Source organism: Pleurodeles waltl, chromosome 6, assembly GCF_031143425.1.
Source record: "Pleurodeles waltl isolate 20211129_DDA chromosome 6, aPleWal1.hap1.20221129, whole genome shotgun sequence".
NCBI classification, from domain to species: domain Eukaryota; kingdom Metazoa; phylum Chordata; class Amphibia; order Caudata; family Salamandridae; genus Pleurodeles; species Pleurodeles waltl.
In genome coordinates, this window is record NC_090445.1 from 1,445,528,864 (window position 1) to 1,445,556,664 (window position 27,801).

General features: G+C 42.5%; 1 protein-coding gene across 2 annotated transcripts in view; it reads right to left on the minus strand.

The window, feature by feature from the left end:
• Nucleotides 1-27,801, minus strand: part of WDFY4 (WDFY family member 4) — a 778,336-nt gene that overhangs the window by 213,472 nt on the left and 537,063 nt on the right. For both annotated transcript variants that reach the window (XM_069240880.1, XM_069240879.1), the window contains exon 44: nucleotides 16,456-16,622. In XM_069240880.1, coding sequence (XP_069096981.1) covers nucleotides 16,456-16,622 — 167 coding nt within the window. The remainder of the gene's footprint in view (nucleotides 1-16,455; nucleotides 16,623-27,801) is intronic.

A 27,801-nucleotide genomic window follows, 5' to 3' on the forward strand; every position in this document is an offset into this window, starting at 1 on the left:
ATGGGCTGTTGTACCTCTCTTCCACCGACTCAAGGAATGTCCCAGCCAAAGTGAGGTACTGAAAAATAACTGCACAGCAAGAGTCAGTTTTGGAAGCCAGGAGTTAGTGGACAAAAGACACATCCACCCTTGGGCTGTTGTCTACACACTGTATTTCTCTAATACCCTTCAACACGTATATGTATGAAGAGTGGAACTGTGAGTGTGCTACCTCGTGGAATCAGGGACGATGGACTACCAGTACAAGAGACTTTATTTGTGAGTTAATCAGCCTCTTTCTGCAAGCTCATGGTAAGACTAAACTACAAAACATGGGAGCCTGCAATCCCTATGTAAAAGCCCATCTCCAATTCTCATATTACAGGCCACTTATGACTGCAGCCAAGATGAAAGAGAGGCCACGGGGCACAATTGCAGTTGCCGTTTAACAATGCATGGATAACGAAAACTTGCTTTACATTCTTTTGATCCGTTTTTCAAAAGCACACAGTGATGAGCAGGAAGATATTTATGGCAGTTTTTTGCACATTTTAGATCATTAGGGGAAAAATAGAATGACTCTCTTGAAAGTCACCTCAAAGATTCAAGACCTCATAAATAAATTCAGCCCTTGGTCTCATTCCTCTACATGGTCATGAAACTCCTTAATGACTGACGATATCCTTATAATGTATGACAGGGAATACCTTATCCTGAGGCTCACACCCTTATTAAAAGCTACACTCAAACAAATTATTGCACATAGCTTGCCAAACTCAGCATTTACCTGTGAGCCAAGTTAGGTGATTTATGCTTGCATCATGTATGTGACATGCCAATGTGATTGTCTTGCAGATAAAACCCATGTGGCTGTGGCACTAAAAAGTAAAGGTCGCCACCTTGGCAATTATCACATAAAGATAAATGTCATCTGCAGGAGCAACAACAGCAAATATATAATGTTGATATTTGCAGGAGGCATGCCTGAATATATATAGATGTTGGAAGCCTGTTTCCAGAAGAAGTGGTACCATGTGTGTCAAACAATTTGCTAGAGGATTTAATGCTCTTACGGCCCTGTCTAGGTAAAATTTAAAGTAATGATGGACATGCAGAGTATGGAAAATCCTGATCCCAACATCAGCGGATGAATTAGAAGAAAAGGAATAAAACTCAGTCCCCTGGTTGACATGAACATTTCATAAAACTTAATAATAAATGACAGATGAGTGCAAAGAACAGTGCTCAAAAGAATAAAACGCCTGTTGCCACTGATTATACAAGCTGATTTAACCACAACCAAGAACACATTTCCTGATCATCATTTTCATATCTGGTGTTGGCCAGTGGCTCAGATGCTTGTAAGTGTAATGAAGAGACACATTTTGGTTCCATCAAAAATTTGACTGGTGGCCTGGAGCGAATACGTTCAACAGGCCCTCAACACAATGTCAAATCATGCAGTTTTGCAGAGAGAAACTTTGAGAATAAGGGTTCTTGTAAACTCTAATTGGAGCCAGGAAGGACACGAAGCCCTCTACCTGAATCGGGTTGGATATGAATGCATGATCTTACACATAGGGAAGCAGGTTGTCCTTCCTGAGTGCCCATTGGCAAACCTCAGCCTATTGCTTTTGCATGGGTATCCAGTATATTTTTCCTGGGAGTTTGTAGATCTCCCAAGTTATTGATTGAAAGGCTTAAATGACTATAAATCAGACGTTTAGGTGTCAGTCAAATACGGCGAGTGATGATGGGCTTGAGTTTAGCAATATGCTCTCCAGTTGAGAGCGGAGGTCTCTGTCTAGGTGCTGGAAAGAGACCTCTAACACTGGAATGATCAGGACCTAGAAGTAAAACGGGATCAACTACACAGGGCTTCCCAGTATAATGGAGCAACCTGATGGCTATCTCAGTTTGACAAACTGCTTGGGGGTCATGGAAAGTAAAGCAAGGGAACAAAGGGTATTTTGAATCAGCTTGGCAGCAATGTGTACCAGGATCTCTGCCTATGTACGAAGCAAAGAGAACAAATATTTGTGCAGCGCAAATGTCTTCTGGAGTCACATGCTGAACATTATTCTGCCATCTATTGGTTGGGTCCAGAATTGTATTTTGTTTTCAAAAGTCTTTACTTTGGGTGTCAATTATACGCATCAGGATGACTCACTATGATGTTGCCCGTAAGCCCAGAATGTCTGAATACCTGACCAGCATTTTTTATTCCTTTTTTCCAAAGGTGGATTTTGAAGAAGAAGAAGGAACCCCTATGTTTTTCACAGGAAACCTGCTAAAGTAGAGGACATAACCAACGTTCTGAATTTTACTAAATCATGTTCTGAGCCAAGATACAATGGAAACAAATTCCACATGCTTGCACCTGCAGGAGAAAAGGCTCTGTCACCCATTGGTTTTAGACAAGATATTAGTACCACAAGTAGACGGAAGTTCATGAATCTCAGCACACAGGAGGATACCATTTAAAACAGCGCTAAAGGTGATATACCAAGAGAATAGATTGATTTATGAACATGACAGAGTGATTTGAAAAGGATATGCTACTTCACTGGAAGCCAGTGTAAAGAAGCTAAAACAAGAGAAATTTGACTATTACAGTTCATACCTCATGTTGGTCTGGCTGCTTAGCTCTGGATCAGCTATAATTTATTATTCAAAGAGGAAGGCAAGTCCCAATATATGGTGTTACAATATTCTAGCTGTGAGGACACAAAGGCACTCAGGATTTAAATCTTTTTAACTGATCTGAAAAGATAAAGTACATGCCCCAAAGTATGTGGGTGGAGAGGGTAAGATATAACCACAACTGACACCTGATCCAATAGAGTTAGTGCTGAATCAATTATTACTCACAAGTTCCTCACAACCTTCACCAGAGGAGGAGATGGGTCTAATGAAGAGAAAAATTGGGAAAGTTTGCGAGCTTGCAGGGTTAAGGAAATGATAAAAACTCTGCTTGACTCCCATTAAGTTTAAGAGAGTTTCTGCTCACCCAACACTGAACATTAAAGACAGTCATCCAGTTTAGCCGCAGCAGTCAAAGGGCCACCTTCATGTTTAACAAACAACTCAATGAACTTGGTCAAGGAAGTAATGTAGAAATTAAAAAGCAGCAGGGATAAAATGATTCCCCTGGGTGACAGAGTTCCTCTGAGGACTTGAAAGAGGCCTGGACAACCTGAAATATTCTTTGTGATAGTTAGCAAAGGAGAGCAAAGCCCAAGCAGTGATGCCAGGTTCAGATAGATCAAAAGAACAGTATAATAAACCATATCAAAGCTGCTGGTAAGTCCAGTTGGAGCAACACAGTAGCATTAGAGGCATCAGCAGCATGCTGTAAATCGTCAAGACCTGAGACCATGGTGAGTTCTGTATTGCAGCCTTTTTCCAAACTTCTTTGGGCATAAAACATACTAAATGTAAAAACAGCAGTAATGTTTTACCTAAAGCTAACGAGGTGGCACATTCCCAAAATGTGTTAGGTACTCCAGTAATAAAGGGTACTATAGCAAGGTGGACTGGACACGCTGGTTACACTGTGCTTTAACAAACAATGCACAGTCATATAGAGGCCTAAGGCTCATTCAACACAGGACATGCATTTGCAATGCAATGGGTCTCGCATTTGCTCGCGTTAAAGATATTAGCATTGTAAACTCCTAACCAGACTTTTCTTGCCACATAAACTGAAAATGAAAAGTAAAGCAGTTTCACATAATTAACCGGACTTTTCTTGCCGCATAAACTGAAAATGAAAAGTAAAACAGTTTCACATAAGCGGCCGATGGTAACCATGAGTGTGAAGGAGACACAGAAAAGGAAAGAGAAGTTTGCTTGCAGTGGCACGTGTCAGCAAAAGTGCAAATATCCATGTAACAGGGTTGATGTCATGCAAAGCGCTCCACTACTGCCCAGCGAGATCGCACCGCATAAGAAATAAAAAGAAAAAGTAGTCCAGAAACCATGTGAATTTGCCTGCTTAGTAAATTTGCCTGTGTTTTGGCTCCCTGTAAATGGAATGCAGACAATCTAAAGGCCCTCTGTAGCATCTGGTTGCAACAGCCTATTGCCTGGCTTGGGGACTGTCCAATCTCCTATCCCATTCTATGCATTTTCATTTTTTGATCTAATCAAAGCATTGTGCACTCAACGCTGCATACATGCAACAATCTTGAGATGTGCCCTTTCAGCAGAATGCTGGATGCTATGCAGAGGTGAGAAGATACACGTGCCTCTCTTATAGCTCAAGCAAATAGTCTAACTATTGTACTACAAAACAGTCACACCTTTTAAAGAGGTAAAAGAATAACTGATAGTAACAAAAAAGACATGTTGAAAACATAGCCAATTGGACTGCTAAATGTAGTGGCTCACTGTTAAGTGCGAAAACCACAAACTCGGCCTCTATTGCCATGAATGGGAAAAACATTCAGGAACTTTCCTTACACCACAGAAGGTTTTTGGATGCCAATAGTCTGCTCTAACTAGAGAGCAGCCAAGATAAGGCATTTTCACTTCAACTAAACTATCTGTATATAGTTTCCACAGCAAGGCCCATGCACGGTGTACAGTCTGTGTGTCTTGATTAGTATCAACCATTTGATCACAGTAACTTCTACAAAGTTGTTGATCTTCACCTTAGGCCTGACACATGTGGACTGGTATCCGCTGTTACACAAGGCACATCAAGTCACAGAATTTTGACTGTCCATCTAGTGTTAGCTGTAGTACTGGGGATCCTGTTCTAGCAATACCATATGTGTCCAAAGTATACCAATGCACACATGGCCCCTTCTGAGAGTGGCAGCCATCATGGTCCACTCTCAGATTGGTAGATCAACCCCCAACTCTTCCTACCAAATAAACCCCTCTCTGTTTGACAAACCTGAATCATAGCTTGGTGCAAGAGTCCCAGTGAACTTATTTGAACTGCTAAGATCAGCTCCTGGAAGAACTAAACGATTACCCAAGATAGGAACCTGTGGGAATCCTGTTCTGAGATCAGCGGAACAGTGCTGATGAAACATCTTTCACATGGGAGAGGGCCTCTTATTTAACCTTGAGACAAGAACTGCTGCATGGGTCATCAAGCATAACCTCAAGTTTTTGCGGCATTATTCTCAAATTTTGCAGGAGAAAAATCTATTTATGTCAGTATTATTTCTGAAAAAAAATTGATTACAAAATGTTTTCCATCTTTTTCCTCTTTTTGAGATAGCTTGTTGAGCTAACCCTTCCCAAAATGTAATGTCCTAACATCCTGCTGCTTCAACGTCTCCCAAATAACCCATACTCCAGGCCCCCTGCCTTTCCTCTCTTCTTCAATGCTTTCAATTTTAGAAATTAAGGTGTCGCATTTCTTGGAAAAGTGGGCTGCAGACCCAATAGTTTTTATCTAGCCAATGTTTTTCCACCATTGAACTCTGTGTTGAGATGTAAAAGTATTTCTCTCTGCTTCCTGTTATTAATATTAGTATATTGATTGAAAGTGACCTTTGAAAACTAGACTGCCACAAAAGCCACATCTGTCCTTTTGAATTTCCAAAAACATAACGCAAGTGGAACACAGTCACAATGACCAAGGAACTTGTAAGATGTGCATCAACGTTGTAGAGCACTGGTTCCCAACCTGTGGTCCGGGGACCCCTGGGGGTCCGCGAACACTCCTCAGGGGGTCCGCGACTGCTTAGAAAATTAAACAATGTTAACAGATTGGGTCCCCAGGTTTCAGTAATGACTTAGTGGGGGGTCCCCAGACTCCAATAATGATTCAGTGGGGGTCCCCGGGTTCAAGTGATCATAAAATGGAGGTCCACAGAAGTCAAAAGGTTGGGAACCACTGTTGTAGAGAGTATGTACCACGTCATATTTTTCTGCCTGGCGTGTAAAGCAGCAAGAAAAAGTGGATGAGACCACTGTTTACAAATTTGGGCACCGAACATTATGTGACCACTTTGAGAGCCTTTTTATCTCACCATGGCACATCCATTGTTTTCGATTTGTCCAAGTGTTTTTTATGCTGTATGGCATTTCCGGAAGAAGCAAAGGCTATTTTTATGATATGCAGGCTAATATAATTGATCTTCAATAATTAATTCTTTGTTAATTTTGTACATCTTGTACGTGACATATCATATACTCGACTTTACTTGCATTACATTGTTTTATAGAATTTATGTGATTTATGGGGTTATCCCCAAAATAAGCGTTGACTGACTGAGGAACATAAAAAATATACCATTCTTTACTCAAGGAAGCTACCATCACTAGGTTATCAAACAAAAAGGGAGAAAGATAACCGTAGAAAATTATACATCGGTTTGGAGATGGTATGATATGGCTAGTGAATGAATAAAGATCAAAACAGCAGATAAATGGAAACAAAATAAATTACTAAAATGTTCATGAAAGTTGGGAACCTGAACAGTCTGTGAGATATGTTTGGCAAAAGGATCATCCTAGATTATATTTTATTCCAGCACGTGTAATGGGCAGAGACCAGCCCCAACCCCATAAAGGTCTACTTATCAGGTGCTGCAATTATTTCGTTGGCTCCCTTTAATGCTTCTGACCCAGTTGGATAATTTACTTCACCCTTCTGACCAATGGTTCATTACAATTGTGGTGTCAATAAGGAGGAACACATGTGTTATTTTACTTTGAATGTTTAACAATCCCAGAGGCTCTTGTCCTTTATCAGGACTAACCTATTCTGCGATTTTTCAGGGCATCTTTGAAGCTGACATGTGGAGGATATTGTTAAGGATGTGCATATCTACAGTTTCTGTTCCCCACCTAGGCATTGGAGTGAGACGCCCACTATAGCGGGTGATATGGAATACATATTGTCTTTTGCCCGCAGCAGGGTAATGTTTTAGTCTCTCGGTGTAGCTTAACAGCCTACAAGGCAGATCGTGTCTGTGATTGATGAACATACATTATCAAAGGCAAAGAGCGCCTTTGATAGACACATTGGACATACTCCACAATTGATTGAAGATGCTGCATTTAAAGTGTGACCGTCTTTAGGCTCTGGCGATATTGCGAACTGTGCTTGGAAACACTAAAGCTGAAAAGATTGGTTGTGCGTGAGTGTTCGCTAATGGAGGTAAAAACCTCCACAAGGTGTTACGAGGATAACTAATTAATTCTTCCCCCGAACCACCACAGTCTTAACTTCAGCTTACTTAGAAGTAAAAAATCTATATTTTATGAAACTGTTATAAAACGCAAACATACCTAAAACTACGTTTATTATCTACGCACTGAGTAGGGGTCAGAGGTAAAAAATACAAGCCTTGGTGTGTGGGTTTCCACAACGTGCGCCATATGTAAGAAATCAGAGGTAGGCCTGGCATTCTCGCTCTTTCTCCCGTCACCTGATGCAGATTGCATCGTAGGCAGGAGGTGGAGGCACGAGAAAAGGGCCATGGGCCAGATGTATCAAACATTTGTGGGCCGTTTGCGATCGCAAAAATGTGTTTTGGTATGTAACAAGTCCAATTGGATTTGTGACTACATCCCGATTTGGTATTAGGAAGGGGCGTGTCAAGGGCCTCCCTTCCTAATACAAAATCGCAGAGGTATGTATGATTGTTTTGTGACCGTGAATACGGTCGCAAAACAATTGCAGTTACCACCTACTTCAAGTAGGTGGTAACCCATTCGCAAAAGGGCAGGGGTCCCCAAGGGACCCCTTCCTCTTTGTGAATGCATGCGAAACGTTTCATTAAAAAATTAAAAGAAAACTTTTCATTTTTCAATTTTAAACGCATCCCGTTTTCCTTTAAGGAAAACGGGCTGCATTAGAAAATAAAAAGATTGCTTTACTGAAAAGCAATCACAGACATGGTGGTCTGCTGAGCCCAGCAGGCCACCATCCCTGCGATTGTAGCCCTTCACAATGGCTCGCAAATTGTGACCTACCCCATGAATATTAATGAGGTAGGTCGATTTGCGAGCCCTTGCGAATCGCAGTATGAAACTCCTGGAATTTCATACATTACAATAGCGATTACTTAATTGGAATTCGCTAAAAATCGCAATTTGTTAATCGCTATTGCAAGAAATGATACATCTGGCCCCATATTACCTCACCTGCTCCTCTACATGCAGGCTGAAAGCATCCCCTCTTCGGTAGGGCAGGCAGCAGACTTGTGCAGAGTAGAGAGGTTGTTCTCTCTGCGTCACCTTATGCTGAGAGCACGCCCAGACACACTACAATGTCTTACGTGCAAAACCAAAAGCCTGGCAGATATGACAGCGTGGGTCAACAGTCGAGGCTGTCTACATTCGCAGAACTTATTTTGAAAATTGCGGCCTTATTGCACCACGGTTATTTTCTCGGGAAATTAGCGATTCGCAAAATCAACAAAAAGGTAGAGGGCCTCATAAAGGGAAGATCGGACATGCACAAGGGCTCGGAAGGCTGTCTGCCCTATCACTTTCTGTAACAAAGTATTCACTGCATCCATTTGTGGAGTAGCAGAGCCCCTGAGTCACCACTACTTAAGACAGAAATATTCACTGTCTGTGAGCACTGCTCACTGACGTCAAGAGTGACCCTTTCTTGACCCCCTGAGAAGTCGCCATTGACGTTCTGTGTACTTAAACCTCTTCACTGCTTGCTTCTCCTATGGTCCTAGCAAGTGCGTGAGGAAACCGTCCCTATCCACCCACTCACCCCCGACTAGGCTCAGCTGCCTGCGCCCCACTGTAAGCAGAAGACCATCTTGTAAAACAAGGCTGGGAACCGGGCCACAAACCCGTCTACATTTTCCAGCCTTCACTGGGGTGAATGACCACCGAGGAATTTCCGTAGATCAGCACCGTGGACAGCGCCTCCATAACCTCCTCGGGGGAGAATTTACCGTACAAAGCATTATCTATCACTATTCGGACTATAATTTCTTCCCAGTTACCCAATCTGACCTTCCATCTGCCCCTGCCCCCACCACCCTCGTTTTCCCGATACCCGTTTTCACCAGAGATTCCAATACCATTTTTCTTAATTATAAAAAAATCGGAGTTCGTTTTAAGCAGGCTTTCTTATCACAAATAATCTGGAATGTTATGCACTTTTGACTGTTACTGTCTATATGTGCACGAGTGTGCGTATTAAATAACATTTGTTAGGCCTTTTCTCCATGTCGTGGGGCAGATTTTTGTACTGCTGTGTCTCCTCATGGTCGAATTTCCTGACAACAGTTTCTTGCAATGGTTACCAAAGCCTCTCTCAGCTTCCTTGACTCTCCAGTGGTAGCTCTGGTCAATTAGCCAAGCCTTACTAGCCGAGGTGGTTGGAGGTCTGTGCTTAGAAAACAGTTATCACGGTTAGTAAAGGTGAACATCATACATCGGTATTTCTTTGAAATTTAGGCAGAAAGACCACTGTGAAACCCCACAATGTCTAGCTCTTACAGTGGAAGAGGCTCGAAACCAGATGCATCCCTCCTGCTCTATGCATCCAAAACTTACCTCTGTGCCTTTTTCACAAAGTACTTTGGAAAGAGCCCAGTTCTTTGTGTTACTACTTTGTTTACATTTTTAAGTCAATGTCAGTGGAGGGGTGGAGAGTTGCTACAGATTTTTTTTTTTAGCAGTACAATGGTGCCTCCAAACCTCTTTATTCTTGCCTCTTGTTACTTGGTGGATCTTTAGTGATCCATGTATTAGGTTGATAGGTGAGCTGCTGAGACTTGGCCTTTATGGGCTAGTGTTATGACAGGGGCAGCTGGTAATCAGGATATTTCTGTCCATGGGTGTCTTGAGAGTTCTGACAGCCTTCTTGTGAATGGTAAGGCCTACCAGGGAAACCTCAGAACCCAATATCTCAGGAACCAATGTTCGCATGCCATTAATTGTCCAGAGATGCCTGTATCCCGAGAAACACGTCAGCATAATAGGCATATAAATTTAAAAATAAACTAGAGTGCAAGGAAATAAAACTATGAAACAACACAGGCTCCAAGCTCTGAATTAAAAACTGCAAGCTACAGAAAAACGCCTTCATTCTAGGCATCATATGCCAATGATAGTGCTACAAATCTAAATATTTTAAATAATACCTGAGTATGACATTGTGTCTTCCGATAATGTTCAACAAGAGCCTCGTCCCGGGGACCCTGACTCTTTGGGTTGATGTTCCAGTAAATAAAACAATCAACAACTTCATCACCAATAGGTTCAGCTTTGGTTTGGATCTATTAGTGAAGAAACTTACACATAGAGGTGGGCGAGTCCCTGAAGCTCGAGCCAGACTCGAGCCGGAAGCCTGCCTCTGCCTCAGCTCGAGGTCCCATTGGAACCTTGAGCCCATAACGAGCAGAGCTTTCATGTGGCTTCTGACTGCCACCCTCCCTCTACCCAGGATGTGGCGTTACAACCAGAGCTGCTGACCAGGTTCGAGTCTCAGGTGCGGCTCAACATCCTGTGTTTCCGGGCAAATCACAATCTCCCCTGCCTATAAACAATAAATGTGAAAGTGTATTGCAACTAACACTCATGTAATGCACTTCAATATCTTTGGGTTGAGTTCCAGCTATACATAAACTGCAGAAAAATGCATAAACAGGAAAAAATAAAGCCTTAACATAAGGAAAGACAAATAGATACCCATTTCGTGGCGGATTTGTACAAAGCGGAACCAGACGGCTTGGATAAATCATGACTTCCCAGCTTGAATTGTGTGATCTTAAGCAAATATTGTATTTCACCACAACTCTCTTTTCTTCATTCTTTCTTATGAAAGTCTTTTCAACTATGTGAGTTCAGAATACCAGTTGGACAAAAACCTACTGTGCTTGATTTAACAGATTGTAATGTTGCTCTATAATAATCTGGGTTATGTACAGTGTTTACATGATAATTGTCTTGCCTCTTAGTGCATTAATTATTCATGCATAAAAATTACCACTTTTAAGCTCTTCTTCCCATTGCAGTGCTGTAATGTGATTTATTAATGTCAAATTTTCACATGTTGAAGAAATAAACTTTTTTGAACTTTGAAATGGGTTATCATATTGTACGTGATAGTTGTGTGATTTACACAGCAATCATTTTCAGGGCTCAGCTTGTGTACGGGCTCTAAGATCAGAGCCAGACCCTTGGGTCAGCTCTGGCTCTGCTCCCCCTGTAATTCTGTTGGCTCGCTTACATCTACCTAGAAACACTGTGGACCACGCACTCAACTTACTATTTACATTGTATTTGGAAATTGAAGCTCTCCAGATCATTTCGCAAATCTGCTCAGATGATTCCCTAGTAACTGATACTTACAGTTGAGAACCAAAACTACAGAAGCACAGAACACCCAAAACCTGGTTTCAGAAGAGTTCAACAACATCTTTCTTTCACCAAGCACCAAAACTCTTACACTGGATTGACTCCATCATTGATTTCTTGATTCCAACAAAGCTTATCATAATAAATAACACTTGTCCTTCTCTGCTTGGGTCTTAAACGCATACTAGGACTTCTGGGCTGACATTTTGGAACTTTACAAGATGCCCTTCCACAACTACATTAATGATACCTAGATTACATCATGATGGTTTGATGGTTCAAGAGACCGTATACTTACATTCAAGAACGTATGACAGAGATCAGTCTCTGACTTAAAATATTGAAAACTGAGGTTTTACATATGAGGACGTTAAGCTTAAATCGCCTACCTTTCCACCAAGTTGAACCAAATCAGCTACCTTTCCAAAGGTCAAAAACACCAAGCTCTGTTGCATTAAAAGCTGCCAAAGTGAGAAATCTGAGAGCCTCATTTGCAACGCAAATAAATGGGATACTTTATAGAAGACATCTAATATTCCAGATGATGAGAAAAGTCACACACTTGCTAAATTTCCCATAAATAATAAAAAAGAACACTAATTGGTTTAAAACTGAATAGCGAGATGACAATTAGGTCTGAAAAGACCATACTGTATACCTCTAGTTGTGGGCTCATTGCACTAGCTAACCAAAGAATAAATCGTCACCTTCAAGCTACTTAATGCAAAGGATGCACAGAGCCAGAGTAAGTTGTTCTGTCACTGCAAACTTGTCAGAGCCTGCCATATAATTGAGTTGCAAAAGAACTGTTTAACAAAAGCAGTGCAGATGAGAAACCCTTAGGAGTGTCTGAACCTAAAGCATGGAACAATGTAAGCGTTATACTTAGACAGCAATACAATGAGTTAAGGCTCAGAAAATGATGCAAAAGAACTGATAACTGCACATTTGCCTCTAAAATGTAATGTGATGAATGAAAGATGGGAAAGTGCATGTCTGATGCCACATTTCCTCATGTTTTCCTCTTTCCCCTCTCTTTGGTTAGTAGTGCTTGGAACTTCTGAAGCTGCTTGAAAGTGGAGCATAGTGGCACAAAATCACCTAAAATGAGCAAAACACTCAGGCCGAAAAAAACACCTTCGTAAGACAACCAATCTTCAGCTGAAACCATTATGTTGCGAGAAAGACTCCACAGAAACCCCTCATTCTTAGTTTTCCTTCTAAAAGTAGTTACTCTAAGGAGTAGACTTGGCCCATCAGTCACCACTTTCCAAAATCACCTACTCTAAACTGCTAGCCACCTCCTGAACTTACTTTTTTTACTTCTCTCAGACTGAAAACCAGTGCCCACAATAACTACTTGAAACGTTGAGCCCCTTTGAAACACATCATTCGACTAGCTGTAAGGACCTTTGTACAAACAAAAGTGTAAAAATGTATACAAATATGTAAGAAAATGAGTTAAAAGATAGGAAGGATTTGGATCCTTCCCAGATAATAAGGCCCAGATAATAAGGCCACATTCTGGCCAAGCCCAACACACAAATATAATAAATAACTTGGGTTCATTTCCTGATAGATAAGGCACAGAGAAATCAGGCTTAACTTAGGAAAACGTGTGTCAAATATTTAGAAGTACCAAATCAATTAAAAAAAGTAACAACACAATACAATAAAATAATCCACAACCAATTTTTAAAAATAGAGAAAATTGTATTTAGAAAAATTACACAAAATGATTAAAATCAAACAAGGGGAACCATAGATGTGAATTTTTAAAGATTTAGGGGGGAAAGCACCAAGAAAAAGTAAAGAGCTGATCAAAATGTACAGTTTGAGGTTCTCTTTAACCAATTTGCATCTTCAAGCTGACAATGGTGGTACAGAGTTGGATACACCAAGCAAGTTGTCCCGATCAAATGTTTTACCTTCTGACTTAGGGCCTGATTTTAGATTTCGGCAGACAGGTTACTACATCAACGGTGACAGATATCCCATCTGCTGTAATCTAAATCCCATAGGATAGAATGGGAATTAGATTTCGGCGAATGGGATATCTGGCACTGCTGTGACAGAATAACCCGCCTGCTGAGTTCTAAATCAGGCCCTCAGTCACAGAAATGGAAGTCGAAATCCTCCAGCTGGGTAAAGTTGAAGGATTTATCCTGCAAAGACCTCTTGAAGTCAGATAATCATTGGACGAGGTCCCGGTGAAGCCATTGGCTTTGGTGGAAAAAGCTCTGAGTGGAAAATTCAGATTTCATGACTACCAACGCCCTCTGGTTGGGAGGATACTTTTTGTGCGTTCTGTTCAAGATTTCTAACTTTAGACTTAGGGGGCTCATTCCGAACCCGGCGGTTCAGACCGCCATGCCGGCGGTGGCAGAAAAGACCGCCGTCGGCATGGCGGTCTAAACCACCATATAATAAACACAGAGAGGGCTGCCTGTGGTGGCCCTCCGCCACCGCCAGGCTACCACCGACAGGAAGCCTGATGATGGCTGATCACATTATCCAACAGGGCAGCGCTGCAGGCAGGGCTGCCCTCCGGATAATGTACCCTGTTTTCCCCACCCTTTCCCTGGCGGGTTTCCCTGCCAGGGAAAGTCTGGTGGAAGGGGGGCTCTGGGGCCCTTCTGGGGCCCCCTGCATTGCCCATGCACTTGCCATGGGCAGTGCAGGGGCCCCCGTGCAGTGCCCCGTCACGCAGGTCAGCAGTGATCTATGTGACAAGTGCTGCTGCACCCGCCGCACTAAGGCATTGACGACGGCTCGATGTGGAGCCGTCATCAATGTCCCGGCCCAGCAAATTGTTCATAATGCGGCCGGCGGGGTCTCAAGTGGGCTGACGTTCTATGGAAAGACCGCCAGCATGAACACAGCGGTGTTACCGCCGTCTTCATATTGACCTCCTTACTCTCTTTATTGAACCCCAAAATCAGCCAGTGGAGCAAGTCTGAAGCTTTATCTGACAAACTACTCTTGTAATTGTATGCCTTTGCTGGAAGGTCCTACTGAAGCTCCAGAGGTCTTGAAATCTTAAAAAGGTCTTTCTGGAGCCATTCCTCTTCATCTCTTTGAAGGATACCAATAACTCAGGGACAACACTTCCTAAACACTTCTTGTAGCTTCTTGTGTCCCTGTAGCTACACAGGTGGTCACCCAACTCACTCTTGGAGTCCACTTCCCAGTCCTGCGTACAAGGCAGAGGCAGATCCAGTCCTTCAGGTCTTCATACATGCCTTAGCCAGCAGGTCAAACAACCTTCTGTTTTTTCGAAGGTCGCGATGTGTTCTGATGACTTGTGGATATAGGATTCACTGGCCGTCTTTGGGGGTGTCTCTAGGACACTCCCTAACCAATGAGGAAAAAAGTTCCCAGGTGCAATTCTTTCTGCTTTTACAGGACACCATTTTTTGCCTTACTGACAACTATCTCACAGTGTCCTATTCATTTGTAAAACCAACATAGTAGAACCTTTCTGTCTCTGGAGGTGGCCTTTGTTCCAGCCAGGGGGTGAGTCTAAAGATATGAGCAGTTCCCCACTTCCTCTTCAACTACAGCAAACTGGTTCTGGGGCCAGCTCCCCCTTCCACAGGACTGGTGCCCAAGTTAGCTGCACTGTTGCCTGGGATCAAAGGGCTTCCATTCTCTAGGACTTCCCTTATATTAACTATTAAGGAGTAGGCCTTGCAATGGTCCCTTTCATGCTAATAAAGTTCTGAGTGCTGCAGTCTATGGGTGACATTTAACTTTCCATTCCATTTGTTTATTTTCTTACATCATATAATATTGCCTTAATGGAAATATAACAATGCTATTTAGGGATTAGCCATTGTTACCTTATTTTAGATGTCAGAGCACATAAGTATGGCAGTATAGTCAGCAAAAAATTGGGGTAATGATGCACAAAGATGGCGAATATAACAAAATGTCTAAATGTAACATTATATGTCTTACACTCTGAGCTGTACCCAAGTGCTTGTACTTTTCCCTCGTCTTACAGTGCCATAAGAGTAAATTTGTATGTGTACCCCATTTTAAACTCTATGTTGAGCACTCTAACATCCTCTTGGATAATGACCAGCTAAACAGAAATTGAAATAAATAACTATATAAATATAAGGAAACAGACAACAGTGGCACTGAGTTGCCTTTCCAGTTAGTCAAAACAAAGAATGCTGCATTCACTGGCTGCACCACACAACGAATCACCCATGCCTTACACAAACGACCAAACATACCACATTGGAAAAAAAGTAACATTATATTGAAACATGTGCAACCAGTATGCAACCTGCTAAAAGGCTAGCACTGCTGAAAAGCCAAGTGATGACTGAGATATGCAATAGTGACAAATTCCAACTCCCTAAATGAAGGTATACTTATTTGTCTAACAGACAAAGGGATATGACCCAGAAATGAGCATAAACATGGCAACCGGCAATAAGGTGCAACAAGTGACCCTGGTGAGAGAGCTATTGCCCTTAGGAGGTCTCACCCGGGGCTGCTAGATTTGCAGGGCAATCTGTGCAGCGTGTGCACCAATTCAGTTGAAGTACCACTAGCAGTAGTCTTGTTTCCCTCATCACTTCATCACTTTATGCCTGATGCCACTGTTGAAGGGTCATCTGACACTGGGACGGAGGACCAAGGTAATTAAATTCAACAGATTCTCCCATTGTAATCATTGTCAGATTCCTGGCAAATGCTTCTGTGCATGTTACCAGCAGCATTATGGTTTAAGAGGTGGTCAAGAAAAGGGTAGCTGTATAGCTATAAATAGACAAAGCTGATGCCTACCATGCTGGAGGGGACACAGGACTTCACAAGTACCTGCACAAAGTCACATGGGCACAGGGTAATTTATAGGGAATACAAAGAAACAACAGTACTCACCAACCTACAAATCAACCAAAATGAGATCCCCTATTAACACCTACACCTGACTGGAAACCCACAGTCACTCTTCAGTATTTTGGCTACTGCTCCTGGTGTGCCAGATGAGGCACATGTTTTCTCACCCACTGCCAGCAGCTAGGATGGCACAGGTATAATTTCCTTGACTGTGGAACTCTGCACCATCCAGGCTCCCCTCTAACCATGCCAATGGCTCCATTAGTCACTGGTTTTACCTTTTCTCTCCCCAGCATAATAAGACAATAATAATAGTACCTTCTCGTTCTCTGCCAACTCCTGCAAAAGGATTTCCCTTTCTAAACACTGGTGGAAGAGCTCTTCAGATCTCAGTCCATCGTGCAGAGCAGGAAAGAATGTCAGCTGGCCATCATCCACTCTCGCATCACCAACCTCCACATCCAGAGCACAAATTTGGGAGGAACCTGAATTGAAGAAAGATGAGTAGGTCATAAGCAACAGTGACAAACAGAACCATGGATTATTTAAATGTAAAAGCCACATCCTCCACGCTAGAGGATGGGGCTAAATAAATTCACATACAACACCAGAAGGTGCTACAGAAGGTAATGGTGTAACAGAGATGAGTATTATGTTAGGCCTGTAGGGATATCATAAAAGCACAGACAATAACAAACAGGGAAGAAGGGCCAAGGTCTACAGAAGCCCACAAGCAGTTAGATGGAGAGGTACAAGCGGTCACAAAGAATTACATAGTGACGCAGAAAGGTGCTCAGAACACCACAAATCCACACACACTGCTCCATGAAACCATTTCCTTTTGGTCAGCACCTCAAGCTTGGTACTGAGAGCTTGAAAAATATATTCAGTACTAACAATAGAAGTAGAGGTAGTAGCAGCAGTAATAGCAGTAGTAGTAGGGCAATATCATATAGCAGCACAGAAAGGAAAGTGATCAGAAATAGGGTTAAGGGGGCATAAAAGCCATAGTCAACATCATTTAAAGCCAAAGAGTGGAACATAGTACTCTAAAGCCATGTACAATGATCATCAATGCTGGAGAATGGTAGGGGCATCATAAAGCAATAATCAGCACTATATTTAGCTGTAGAGAAGTGCAAGGCAGTATAATGGTCTAAATCAGACCATATCAGCTGTTGATTACCCGTATCAGCTGCGGAGTACCCCAAGGATCATTGCTGAGTCCCACACTGTTCAACGTCTACATGGCCCCGCTCGCCCTAATTGTCAGAAACTATGGACTGAACATCTCCTATACCAATGTCACTCAGATGATCATCTCCCTGACCGAAAACCCCACAACGGCCAAGAAGAACTTCCAAGACAAGCAGTCACCACCTGGATGAAGGAAAGCTGCCTCAAGCTAAATTCTGACAAGACTGAGATCCTCATCCTGGAACCCTTCTCCTCAGCCTGGAACGAGTCCTGGTGGTCCTCCACACTTTGCAGCCCACCTCCCATACAGACCACACACGCAACCTCGGCATCGTCCTCGACTCAGCGCTCACCATGACAAGACAGATCAATGCCATCGCCTCCACGTGTTTCCACACCCTCCGACTCCTCCGGAAGATCTTAAGATGGATCCCAAGCGACTGCCGCAAGACTGTAACACTCGCCCCGATCACAAGCAGACTTGACTACGGCAACACCCTCCATGCCGGAACTACCAAGAAAAACCTGAGCAAGCTACAACAAATCCAGAACGCCCCCGCCAGACTCATCCTGAACATCCCCAATCGAAAACACATCACAGGACACCTGAGAGATCTCCACTGGCTCCTCGCCAAGAAGAGGATCAACTTCAAGCTCCTTGTACATGCTTACAAGGCCCTACACAACCTTGAACCCAGTTACCTCAACCACCGCATCACCTTTTACTCCCCTGCAAGACCTCTCTGCTCCTCCCAGCAGTCACTCGCTACCATACCCCGGATAAGGAAGTCCTCAGCTGGAGGGAGATCCTTCACTTACCTTGCAGAAAAATGCTGGAACACCCTGTCTCTCCATCTCAGGCAGTTGCCATTGCTACCTCAGTTCAGGAAGGACCTTAAGACCTGGATCTTTGACTGAATCTTGAGGACCTACCCAACAGTGCCTTGAGACCCTATGGGTGAGTAGCGCGCTTTAAAAATGTTAATGGATTGATTGGTTGAGATCAGAGGGGCTGGGAAACCATAAGGTCACAAACATTATTCTTTATTACAGAGGTGCTCAGGTTTCCTTGAAACCTCATTTAATACTAGAGGCCTTGATAGCTCAAGGCAATATGCAGCATTATATACAGTGTCAGAGCAGGATATGCCACCAGAAGACACCGCTTAATGCCACGCACTTTGGTAATTAAGGAAATTCCTTTTCACAGTTATAGAGCATCATAAAACCGAATGCCCGTCCAAGGACAATTATGACACATAAAACGTAAACAATACAATTGGGCAACCCCGTACAGCATGATTCAGCCCCAGACAATAACAAACATTCAAATTGTGCCGTAAGCATCACACAATTGGATGCAACAAGATACAGCACTGCAGGTCATCAGTAATTAACACATATCATACTGCTCAAATGGAGAGCAGAATATAAAATATAGCAGATACCTAAAGGAGACAGCTGGTTGCAGCATTATTCAGCACGAGAAAACATACTACATACATTGTAGAGCACAACAGGGCATTAAACTGATCTGAACTTTATTTAGGACCATGGGAATCTATATCTCCACATGCGTCATCAGACACCAACAATTCAATACACTTGAAACCCCTTAAAATCATATGATCACATACAGCATCAGACAGTACCTGACAGCCTCACAGGACACAAAATAGCATCAAGCTGAGAAACAAGACAATAGCCCACCATGCAGAACACCACATGACACCACAGGGCATCATAAAACCACAAATGACAGCCAACAAAAATTAATTTTACAGACCCATCGGGCATCAACCAATCAGATATCACTTAGTTCAGTGCCTCAATATCGAATAGCTACGACATCATTTAATCCTGTAGGACAATAAGCAATCATGCACCACAGTCCAATACTTTTAACAAAAAGGACAATATAATACAGTTTGACAGGACAACTCTGAACCCTATAGAATATCATACAGAAGTATATTCATATTAGTTTGTTGTACTGCACTTTGACAGTTTGTTGATAATCGTGGTATGGTCTGAAAGCAACATCACAAGTTACATTAGGTTATGCTCGGGAGAGGTTAAAAGGCCTGTTGCTTTGTGATATCAGTGTCTCCACACATGTTCCGATGCCCCAGCTGTAGGTTTTGAAGACAGTGTGTTCAATATCAGAAAACATGGAATGTAAATATATCCTCTGTCCAAGCCACTGTACAAATCAGAGTTTGGGAATTTAGTTTGATTACTGTAAGTGAGGCAAAAGTGTCTGATGGGCTGATAGGGCCGAAGTACACTGGCCAAGTATCCTGCAGCAATTATTATAAGGATTCTTGGGGTCTTGGGTAAGACATATTTTGAGGCCTCCTGTTCGAAACAACTTTGAATTTTATTACCTATTTTTCAATAAAGCAATACCACATGATGCCGAAAAATAGTAGTATACTTAAAACCTTCACACAAAAACAGCTGAAATATGTCTTGCTCAGGTCCCCAAAATCCCTAAAATGGGTAGTGCGAGACAGAGTCATAGATAGACCCTTAAAACATCTCTGTGCCTCAGAACAAAAAGGAAAGGCCAATAAAGTCAAGAAGTGTTTTATGGAGATCTAGTCCAAGACTTTCAGAGGATTTGTGATATGTTCTGATCATTTTAAATGGCTAAGGATGTGAGTTGAGGGAGTCTGTACTCTAAGGACATAGCTAAGAGACTCAGGTTAATGTTGTAGTAATCAAGGCTGGACCTAAATCCACCAGACATACAGTCAGCCTTTAATGTTTGAGAGCTCCTTCATAGAGAGGCTTCCTGATTACCAAAAGGTCTGTTTGGGAGAGGGCGAATGCCCCTCAACAAATGGGCAACTAAAAAGTAGGAAGATGAAGCTGAGAGGACCCAAAGAATTTTGATGGAAGTCAATTCTTTTGCAATCTTAAGAGGCAAGCTTCATTTTCCTGGTGGCCTCTGGTCCCTGAAAGTGGGATCGTCACCATACATGTCACAGCCCAATTGTTTCTCCTCTGTGATTTAGCCCACAGGTGTTGAGTAGATCATGGAAAGGATTGAAAAGGAGTTAAGCCCTGTTGGTCACTGTGCCCTGCTGGAGGTTTTAGGTAGGTAAATGGAACCTTTGTCCTGTATACCCAGTGTGCTAGAAAGCGAGAAAATTGCTGAGACACTGGGAAAGATTATTATGATGAATCACAATCTAAAATGTTGAGTATACCACAATTGTGCTGGCACATTTGGTTCATGATGGACTCATGATGGTTCCTTGTGTTGATCTCATGAGGTTATGGTTCTCCACATAGGATGAGATTTGGTACACAAGGCAGGTGAAAACTCTCTGTGTAGCGGTCCTGTATGTCTGGATCTGCTGTGGGATTTTTCAAAATGCACATGATAAGATTCTTTGGTGCAGGATCTGGGGGAAATGAAGTAATCGATCAGGAGGCAGCGTAAAGTGATGTGGGCAAGTACACCCCAAAGGGCAGCATTTTTTATGTTTAATGACCTAGGGTACTTCTCACCCTCCTAACGGTGACAGAACTGTTAAAGAGGTGCATCCATACTGGGGTAGAATGGTGATGGCACAGTGGTAGCATTAAGGGTTTTGGTATTTTCCTGGGAGTAGGGACAAGAGGCAGCAGTTCAACAGCAGTGACTGTAATGCAAAGATGCAGTTCAAGGGCAAACTGATAACTCGCTGAAGACATAAAAGGGTTCCATAAATATACAAGGTTTCTGCCCCATGTTAGGAGAAACTAATTTAATCAGATACAATCGATTTTATTTCAGATGGTGACGACCATCCTCCCTCACCAAAACGTAAGAGGAAACCCCAACTAGCAAGGAAGGACATACTATTCAAACAAGAGCCGCTTGCGAATGTGAGACACGGCTCCTCGAAAGCACAACCCAATGCATGCACCCAAAACGTTCAAACTCGCCCTCAAAATGAAAAATCTGATCACAAGAGTAAACTCCATTCAGTGAAAGGGAAAACTAGTGCCGCAGAACCATTGACTGCTTTAGAAAAATTAGTTAGTACACGTCTTGATCAAGTAATGGAACGCCTAACCCAACTGGAGGGAAAAATAGACTATCTGCTTAAAACATTGAATCCAAAATTAACAAACCCTTTAACCTCAACTATACGACAGCTCTGTCATACAGATTTCAATGCCAGGCCCTTTCTAACACACCAGACTCAACCACCCACTTCTCAGATTACTCAAAGACAAGCTGACCCTTGTGTCTCACCTGAAAGAACTGGCAATGCCCAATCCCACAAACTGTCGCCAAAAAGAGGGGCACTCGTAACTATTCCCAAAGTTTATCAGGGTGCCCCTTTAACTGGGAGAGACATACTTGACCTCCCTCCTGCGGCAACCCCATATGTGGTAGTCCTTGCTAATGTTCCCACTCTAACTGGAGCACAGGGGGAATCATGGGCAGCTCTGAGGAACAAGGCCCTGAATTGGATTGCAACTCGTCTGAAACCTGGCTTGACAAACAAACGTTTTGAAGACATCAAGATGGTTAGAAGGGTGAAATGGGTGGGTAGAAACCAAAAAATATTCAAGGGCGATTGCATAGTTCTCTCATTCAAAACCCCTACGCTGGTCAAAGACATCTTAAGAAATTTAAGCCCACATCAGATTACCGACCATGGCGTTGCCTTGCTTCCTTTGGGTTTTTTCTATACGAGCATTAAAGGCCACGATGGACCTGGCCCCCGTTTTGAGGACCATAGTGTCAGGCTTGAGTCGCAATATATGATTTCTACTGTGAATAGATTTTGGGTGCTTAGCATGGAAGATAGTGATTGACTATCATCTGACAAGGAATCCTGCAGGCTTAAGCACCCTATAGAAACATCGGACCTCGTTCATCTGGGTACAGTCAATTCCAGACCAAAAGGGGGTCTATGCAAATACATCTCTAACAAGTTACGACTACAAAACTTAGAGATGAAATTCACGAGTCTATACTATCAAATGATAGAGGGCAACTTGGATCATAAGACTCACCTAGTCTTCATTAATTTCTATAATAATGCAGCCCCAGGAGAGTTTGCTAATATCCTAATGGAGATGGGTAATGATTTAAAAAAAATAACAAGTACTAATAACAGCCGTGAGATCTTTATGATCTGGGGAGGAGACTTCAACGTCCATCCCTGTAAAGAAACCTCAGATAAGGTATGTGGCTGGGATTCTGAGGGCGTTGGCTTAAGTCTCCATTTTGCACACAACACCCAAGGAGACGCATTGAATTTACTGGCACAAACCCATAATTTATCCTTTGCAAATGAATTACACACTGCTGAATCAAAGTTTAATCCAACATACAACGGAAGGGGTGCAAATACTGTGATCGACTACGTCTTAATGTCAACCCATTTTTCACACTACCTCAAGAAATATACCCTGCATGACATCGTAATTAGTGACCACTACCCCCAGAGCCTCAACCTCCTAATAACCCCCACAACAGCTGATAGAGACAACAGGCCCACCCTGTTAGATAACATTGAGTTATCACTGCGTAACGGATACACCCTGAAATGGTCAGACTGACCCCGACTTCTTCCTCAAACAGCTACTAAGTAACTGCAAGCACGCTTTTATAGACTGTTTAAGTGAGAACATAGACCCAGGGCGACGTTTGAACGCCTTTACATTGATCATGCAATTTATAAAGAAAGCCCTTACTACCAGAAGGGGGAACCTGGGAAAAAAAGGGCCACTGGTTGGTTTGATTATAATTGCTCACAAGCACATAGGAAACTGAAAAAAGCTTTAAAAGCCCCAAAAAGATCCTTAACCGACATACGTAAGTGTAGACAAGAATACAAAGCAGCAATGAAGGGAAGGAAATTGTCCCTAAAAAGAACTCTGTGGGAAACTCTACATACAGCTAGCCGCACAAAAGATAATATTCTTTTTTGGAAAACAATTAACTCACCTATGCTTGGGGATAGAGACTCCCCCAGAATGGAAATAGCGATCTCCGAAGAAGACTGGATCGCACACTTTTCCAAAACATATGCACGAGTCAGCGAAGAGAACCCTACATTACCCGTATATGATCAAGCCCTACAGGAAGGCACACGCTTGTTAATAACCCCACAATTTAGCCTTGAGGAGGTAGAGGAAGCCATATCTCTAAGCAAATCAGGAAAAGCTCCGGGCCCCGATGGCGTTCCGATAGATATATACAAGGCCAACATCCACTTATGGGGCCCTGTATTAACGCAGTCACTAAGGGCCATTTGCATACAAGGTCCCCTACTATCTTGGCGAGATTCTAATATAATTCCTATATATAAAAAAGGTGACCGTCTTAACCCAGCCTGTTATAGACCCATCTCCCTGCTGGACTCAACAGCTAAATTAGCAGGGAGAATCATCCTGAACAGATTGCAAACATGGGCAGAAGAAAAGAGAGCTTTATCTCCTGTACAATACGGATTCCGGAAAGGCATTGGGACAGTGGAACAAAGCCTGAATTTAAGTATCATCATAGGAAAGTATACAAGGATTAGAGAAGGCAATTTGCATCTGGCTTTCATTGACCTATCATCAGCATTTGACTGTGTACTACATGACAAGTTATGGGACATTTTAACCAGCTTGGGGGTAGAACCAGCTATAATCCAGTCTATACGAGATATGTATTCAGGGTGCAGAGCAAGAGTGAGGTACGGCCTACAGGGGGAGAGTACTCGCCCTTTTGGCATATTTAGAGGTGTGCGCCAGGGCTGTGTTCTCGCCCCGGTTCTGTTCTCGATGTATATAAACAACTTAGAAAATGTGTTGGCTACTAACTGCAAAGATCTACCCCAAATAGGCAATCGCGCTGTCCCGGTCCTACTTTATGCAGATAACGCAGTTTTAATGGCCAGGACCCTGTTAGCCTTACAAAAATTATTAACTACTTGTATTACATTTATGTCACAATTGGGTCTTACTGTCAATCACTCAAAAACATTTATTATGAACTGTGGTGGGAAACGCGGCAAATCCTATAACATTACAACCGCGGAGGGGAGAGTAGAAACCGCGCGCACCTTTTCCTATCTGGGCATAATGTTTGACAATCAGGGCTCTTGGGCTAATTGTAGGAAGACAAAAAAAGCCCAGCTTATAAAAACAACAATGGCTTTAAGGTTTTTTTCTAAAAGAATAGGGGGGATTACCCCGCCAAATATGATAAAAATTTACAAAGCTAAGTGCATCCCAGCAGCCACGTATGGGTCCGGTATCTGGGGATACACCGATTGTAATCTGGTACAGACGGTTGAAAATGACTTTTTAAGATATTTATTGATGGTACGAAAAGGTACATCATCATACATAATTCATTCAGAACTGGGATCCCCCTTTATTACCGACTTGATAAAGATTCAACCCTTACTGCTATGGCACAAAATCTGGACCTCGGAACATACTGAACTAAATAAGGCCATTTTGACCGACTGCATGGAGTCTATATACGCAACACGGGTGCCTTGGCTAAAATACATTATGACCTTTTTTTCAAACATGGGCAATAAAGCTTATTACACAAATCCAGCTCTCCTGGAAACCAATCTATAGGAAGGACCTGAGTGCTCTGGCATTAAAATATTTAGAAGACTTACGATGGGAGGTTGAATCAAAAAAGCCCACCGTCATTCACAATCAAATAATCCTGTCAACGGAGGCTATCCAGCCTTACCTGATGAACGTGATAAATCCCCGCCATCGTTTTGTGCTCACCAGACTGAGGCTGGATACATTCCACCGTTTAGTGACCTTCCCAACCATGAATGATTGGAGCACCACCTTGAAGGCCTGCCCATGTGACGCAAAGGCACTACAAACCACAATCCATGTGGTTTTATTTTGCAAACTGTACGTCAAGCAAAGAAAGCGCCTAGTAGTCCCTCTCTTAAGGCTAAAGGTCTAAGGCTAATCAATCTCCCTCAGTGTCGTACTGCGTACGCCAGCCTCCAGGTACTATCATCCATTGAGATGTGCGGAATCTTGGCCAATTTTTTATGCTCCGTATTAACCACAAGAAAGCGCATGGGGGTAGCAACATAACTTGAACTATTTTAGATCTTTTATTATTGTAAATCATTAAGATTTTAGCCTATTTATTGTATTTATTGTATATTAAAATGTAAAATATTGTTACTTTTATGACTTGCTGAAAGTCGAATAAAGTCTTTGTACTACTACAGTCAATTCTGCAGGAGCTATTGGAGAAGAACGATTGGACATGGAACCCTCCTTTAGACAACCTCTCAATGATGAACTGTTTCCAAGAGCCCTGCCAATAAAAACCTCCACCTGTGCCCCGACCTCTCTTGTATGCACAGAAAGCAATATTATCCCAGGCAAAACTCAGATAACTGATAAATCCTCTGTGGGTCAGGCAAAAACAATGCGTAAAGACAATCTCTTATTTTTATTTTGGAATATGGCTGGCCTCCGATCTAAGATGGAGAATGAGGACTGGCTAGAATACATCCAGCGTTCTCCCTGGGTGTGCCTCCAAGAGACCTGGTCTGTGAATCCGATTCACATAAATGGATATAGGACACTACATACTCCTGCCGTTCCTTCTGCACGGGGCAGGGCTAAGGGCGGTTTGTGTACCTTTATATCCAACAAGTGCGATATAATCAAGGATATTGCTCTAATATCTAATACGTTTTATCAAGTGATTACTTGTTATCTAAAAAATATTGCACAACTGGTGGTCATTAATTTTTATAACAATGTACCTTTTCAAGATCTCCTCCAGGATGATATAGACCGAGCATGTGACTCTTCAGATAAACAGTCTTGTATTGTGTGGGGAGGTGATTTTAACATATACTTGTGTCCTAGTTCAACTAAGGGCTACTGCCCTTATGCCCCTGATGGTGATGATAATTCACTACATTTCATACATAACAACTCAGGCAACACGTTGAATGAAGCTCTATCTAGTCTTGACCTCATCCTGTGCAACTGTCTGACCCAGGGCAAACCACAATTGAAACCCACTTTTAACGGTAGGCAAGCTAATACGACAATTGATTTTATATTACTCTCCAATAACCTCCTCCCTTATGCACTTGATTATGACATTCAAGATACCATATTCAGCGACCATAACCCTCAAATCATAGGCCTTCCATTTCCCCAACACCTTCTTATACACAGGGAAATAGAGGAGATAGAAAATATTGAACTGGGAGCAAGAAATGGCTATACCATCCGATGGTCAGACATTGAACCTACAGGGTTTATGAAACAACTAGTGACAAACTATGCTAATGAATTTAATATCTGCCTTGCAGATAACACGAGCCCACAAGATTGTATCGAGGCCTTTATGGTAATTACGGCTGGTGTAAAACAGTTTCTCAAGGCAAGTTCTAGCAAATCGAAACCGAAAATTAAAGGTTGGTTCAATGCTGAATGCACACAAGCCCGTAAGAACCTAAAATGCTACTTACACTTACAAAATCCGGATAAACCCCAATTAAGTCTAAAGAGGAAGGAGTATAAAAATGCCATAAAGAAAAGAAAACAGAACTTAAAAAATGAGGCATGGCAATCCCTCCTCGATGCAAGTCTCCGGAACGATAATGTAAAATTCTTGAAAATTGTGAACTCCCCGCTTCTATGTGATGAAGAAATACCAATAATTGAAATTGCCATCACTGAAGACGAGTGGGTTGCCTTCTTTTCTGCCATATACTCCTCAGAAAATTTGGCACTGGAAATAAATCTCCCTAAATTAGACTCTCATGACCCCATCTCACCATTTACTCTAAACGAAGTCACTGACGCTATTAATGCAAGTAAAAGCGGAAAAGCCCCAGGTCCAGATGGAGTTCCAGTTGACATCTATAAATCTAATGTCCCTCTTTGGGGGCCACTATTGACGCAGGTGCTACGCGCCTGCTGCTCAACTACTTTCATCCCGACCTGGACTGAGTCCATAATTATTCCAATCTATAAAAAGGGAGATCGCCATAATCCCGCTTGTTATCGTCCTATCTCATTGCTCGACACACTTGCAAAGATTGCGGGCATATTATTTTAAACAGATTACAAGATTGGATAGATGAAAATCACATCCTCTCCGAGATACAATATGGGTTTAGGGCCGGTATAGGGACAACGGAACAGGCCCTTAACCTAGAGATCATACTTGGCAAATATACAAGGGCGAAGCCCGGAGCACTATACCTTGCATTCGTCGATTTAACCTCTGCATTCGATTGTGTGGAGCATTCAAAATTGTGGCCCATTCTGTTGGGCATGAGGGTCGATACTACCATAGTCCACTTTATCAGGGATTTGTACGCTGGTGCAAACGCCAATGTTCGCTATGGGCGTCAGGGTGAATGCACCTCATCTTTTCCCATTGAACGAGGGGTGCGTCAAGGTTGTGTGGTAGCTCCCCTATTGTTCGCCTTGTATATCAAT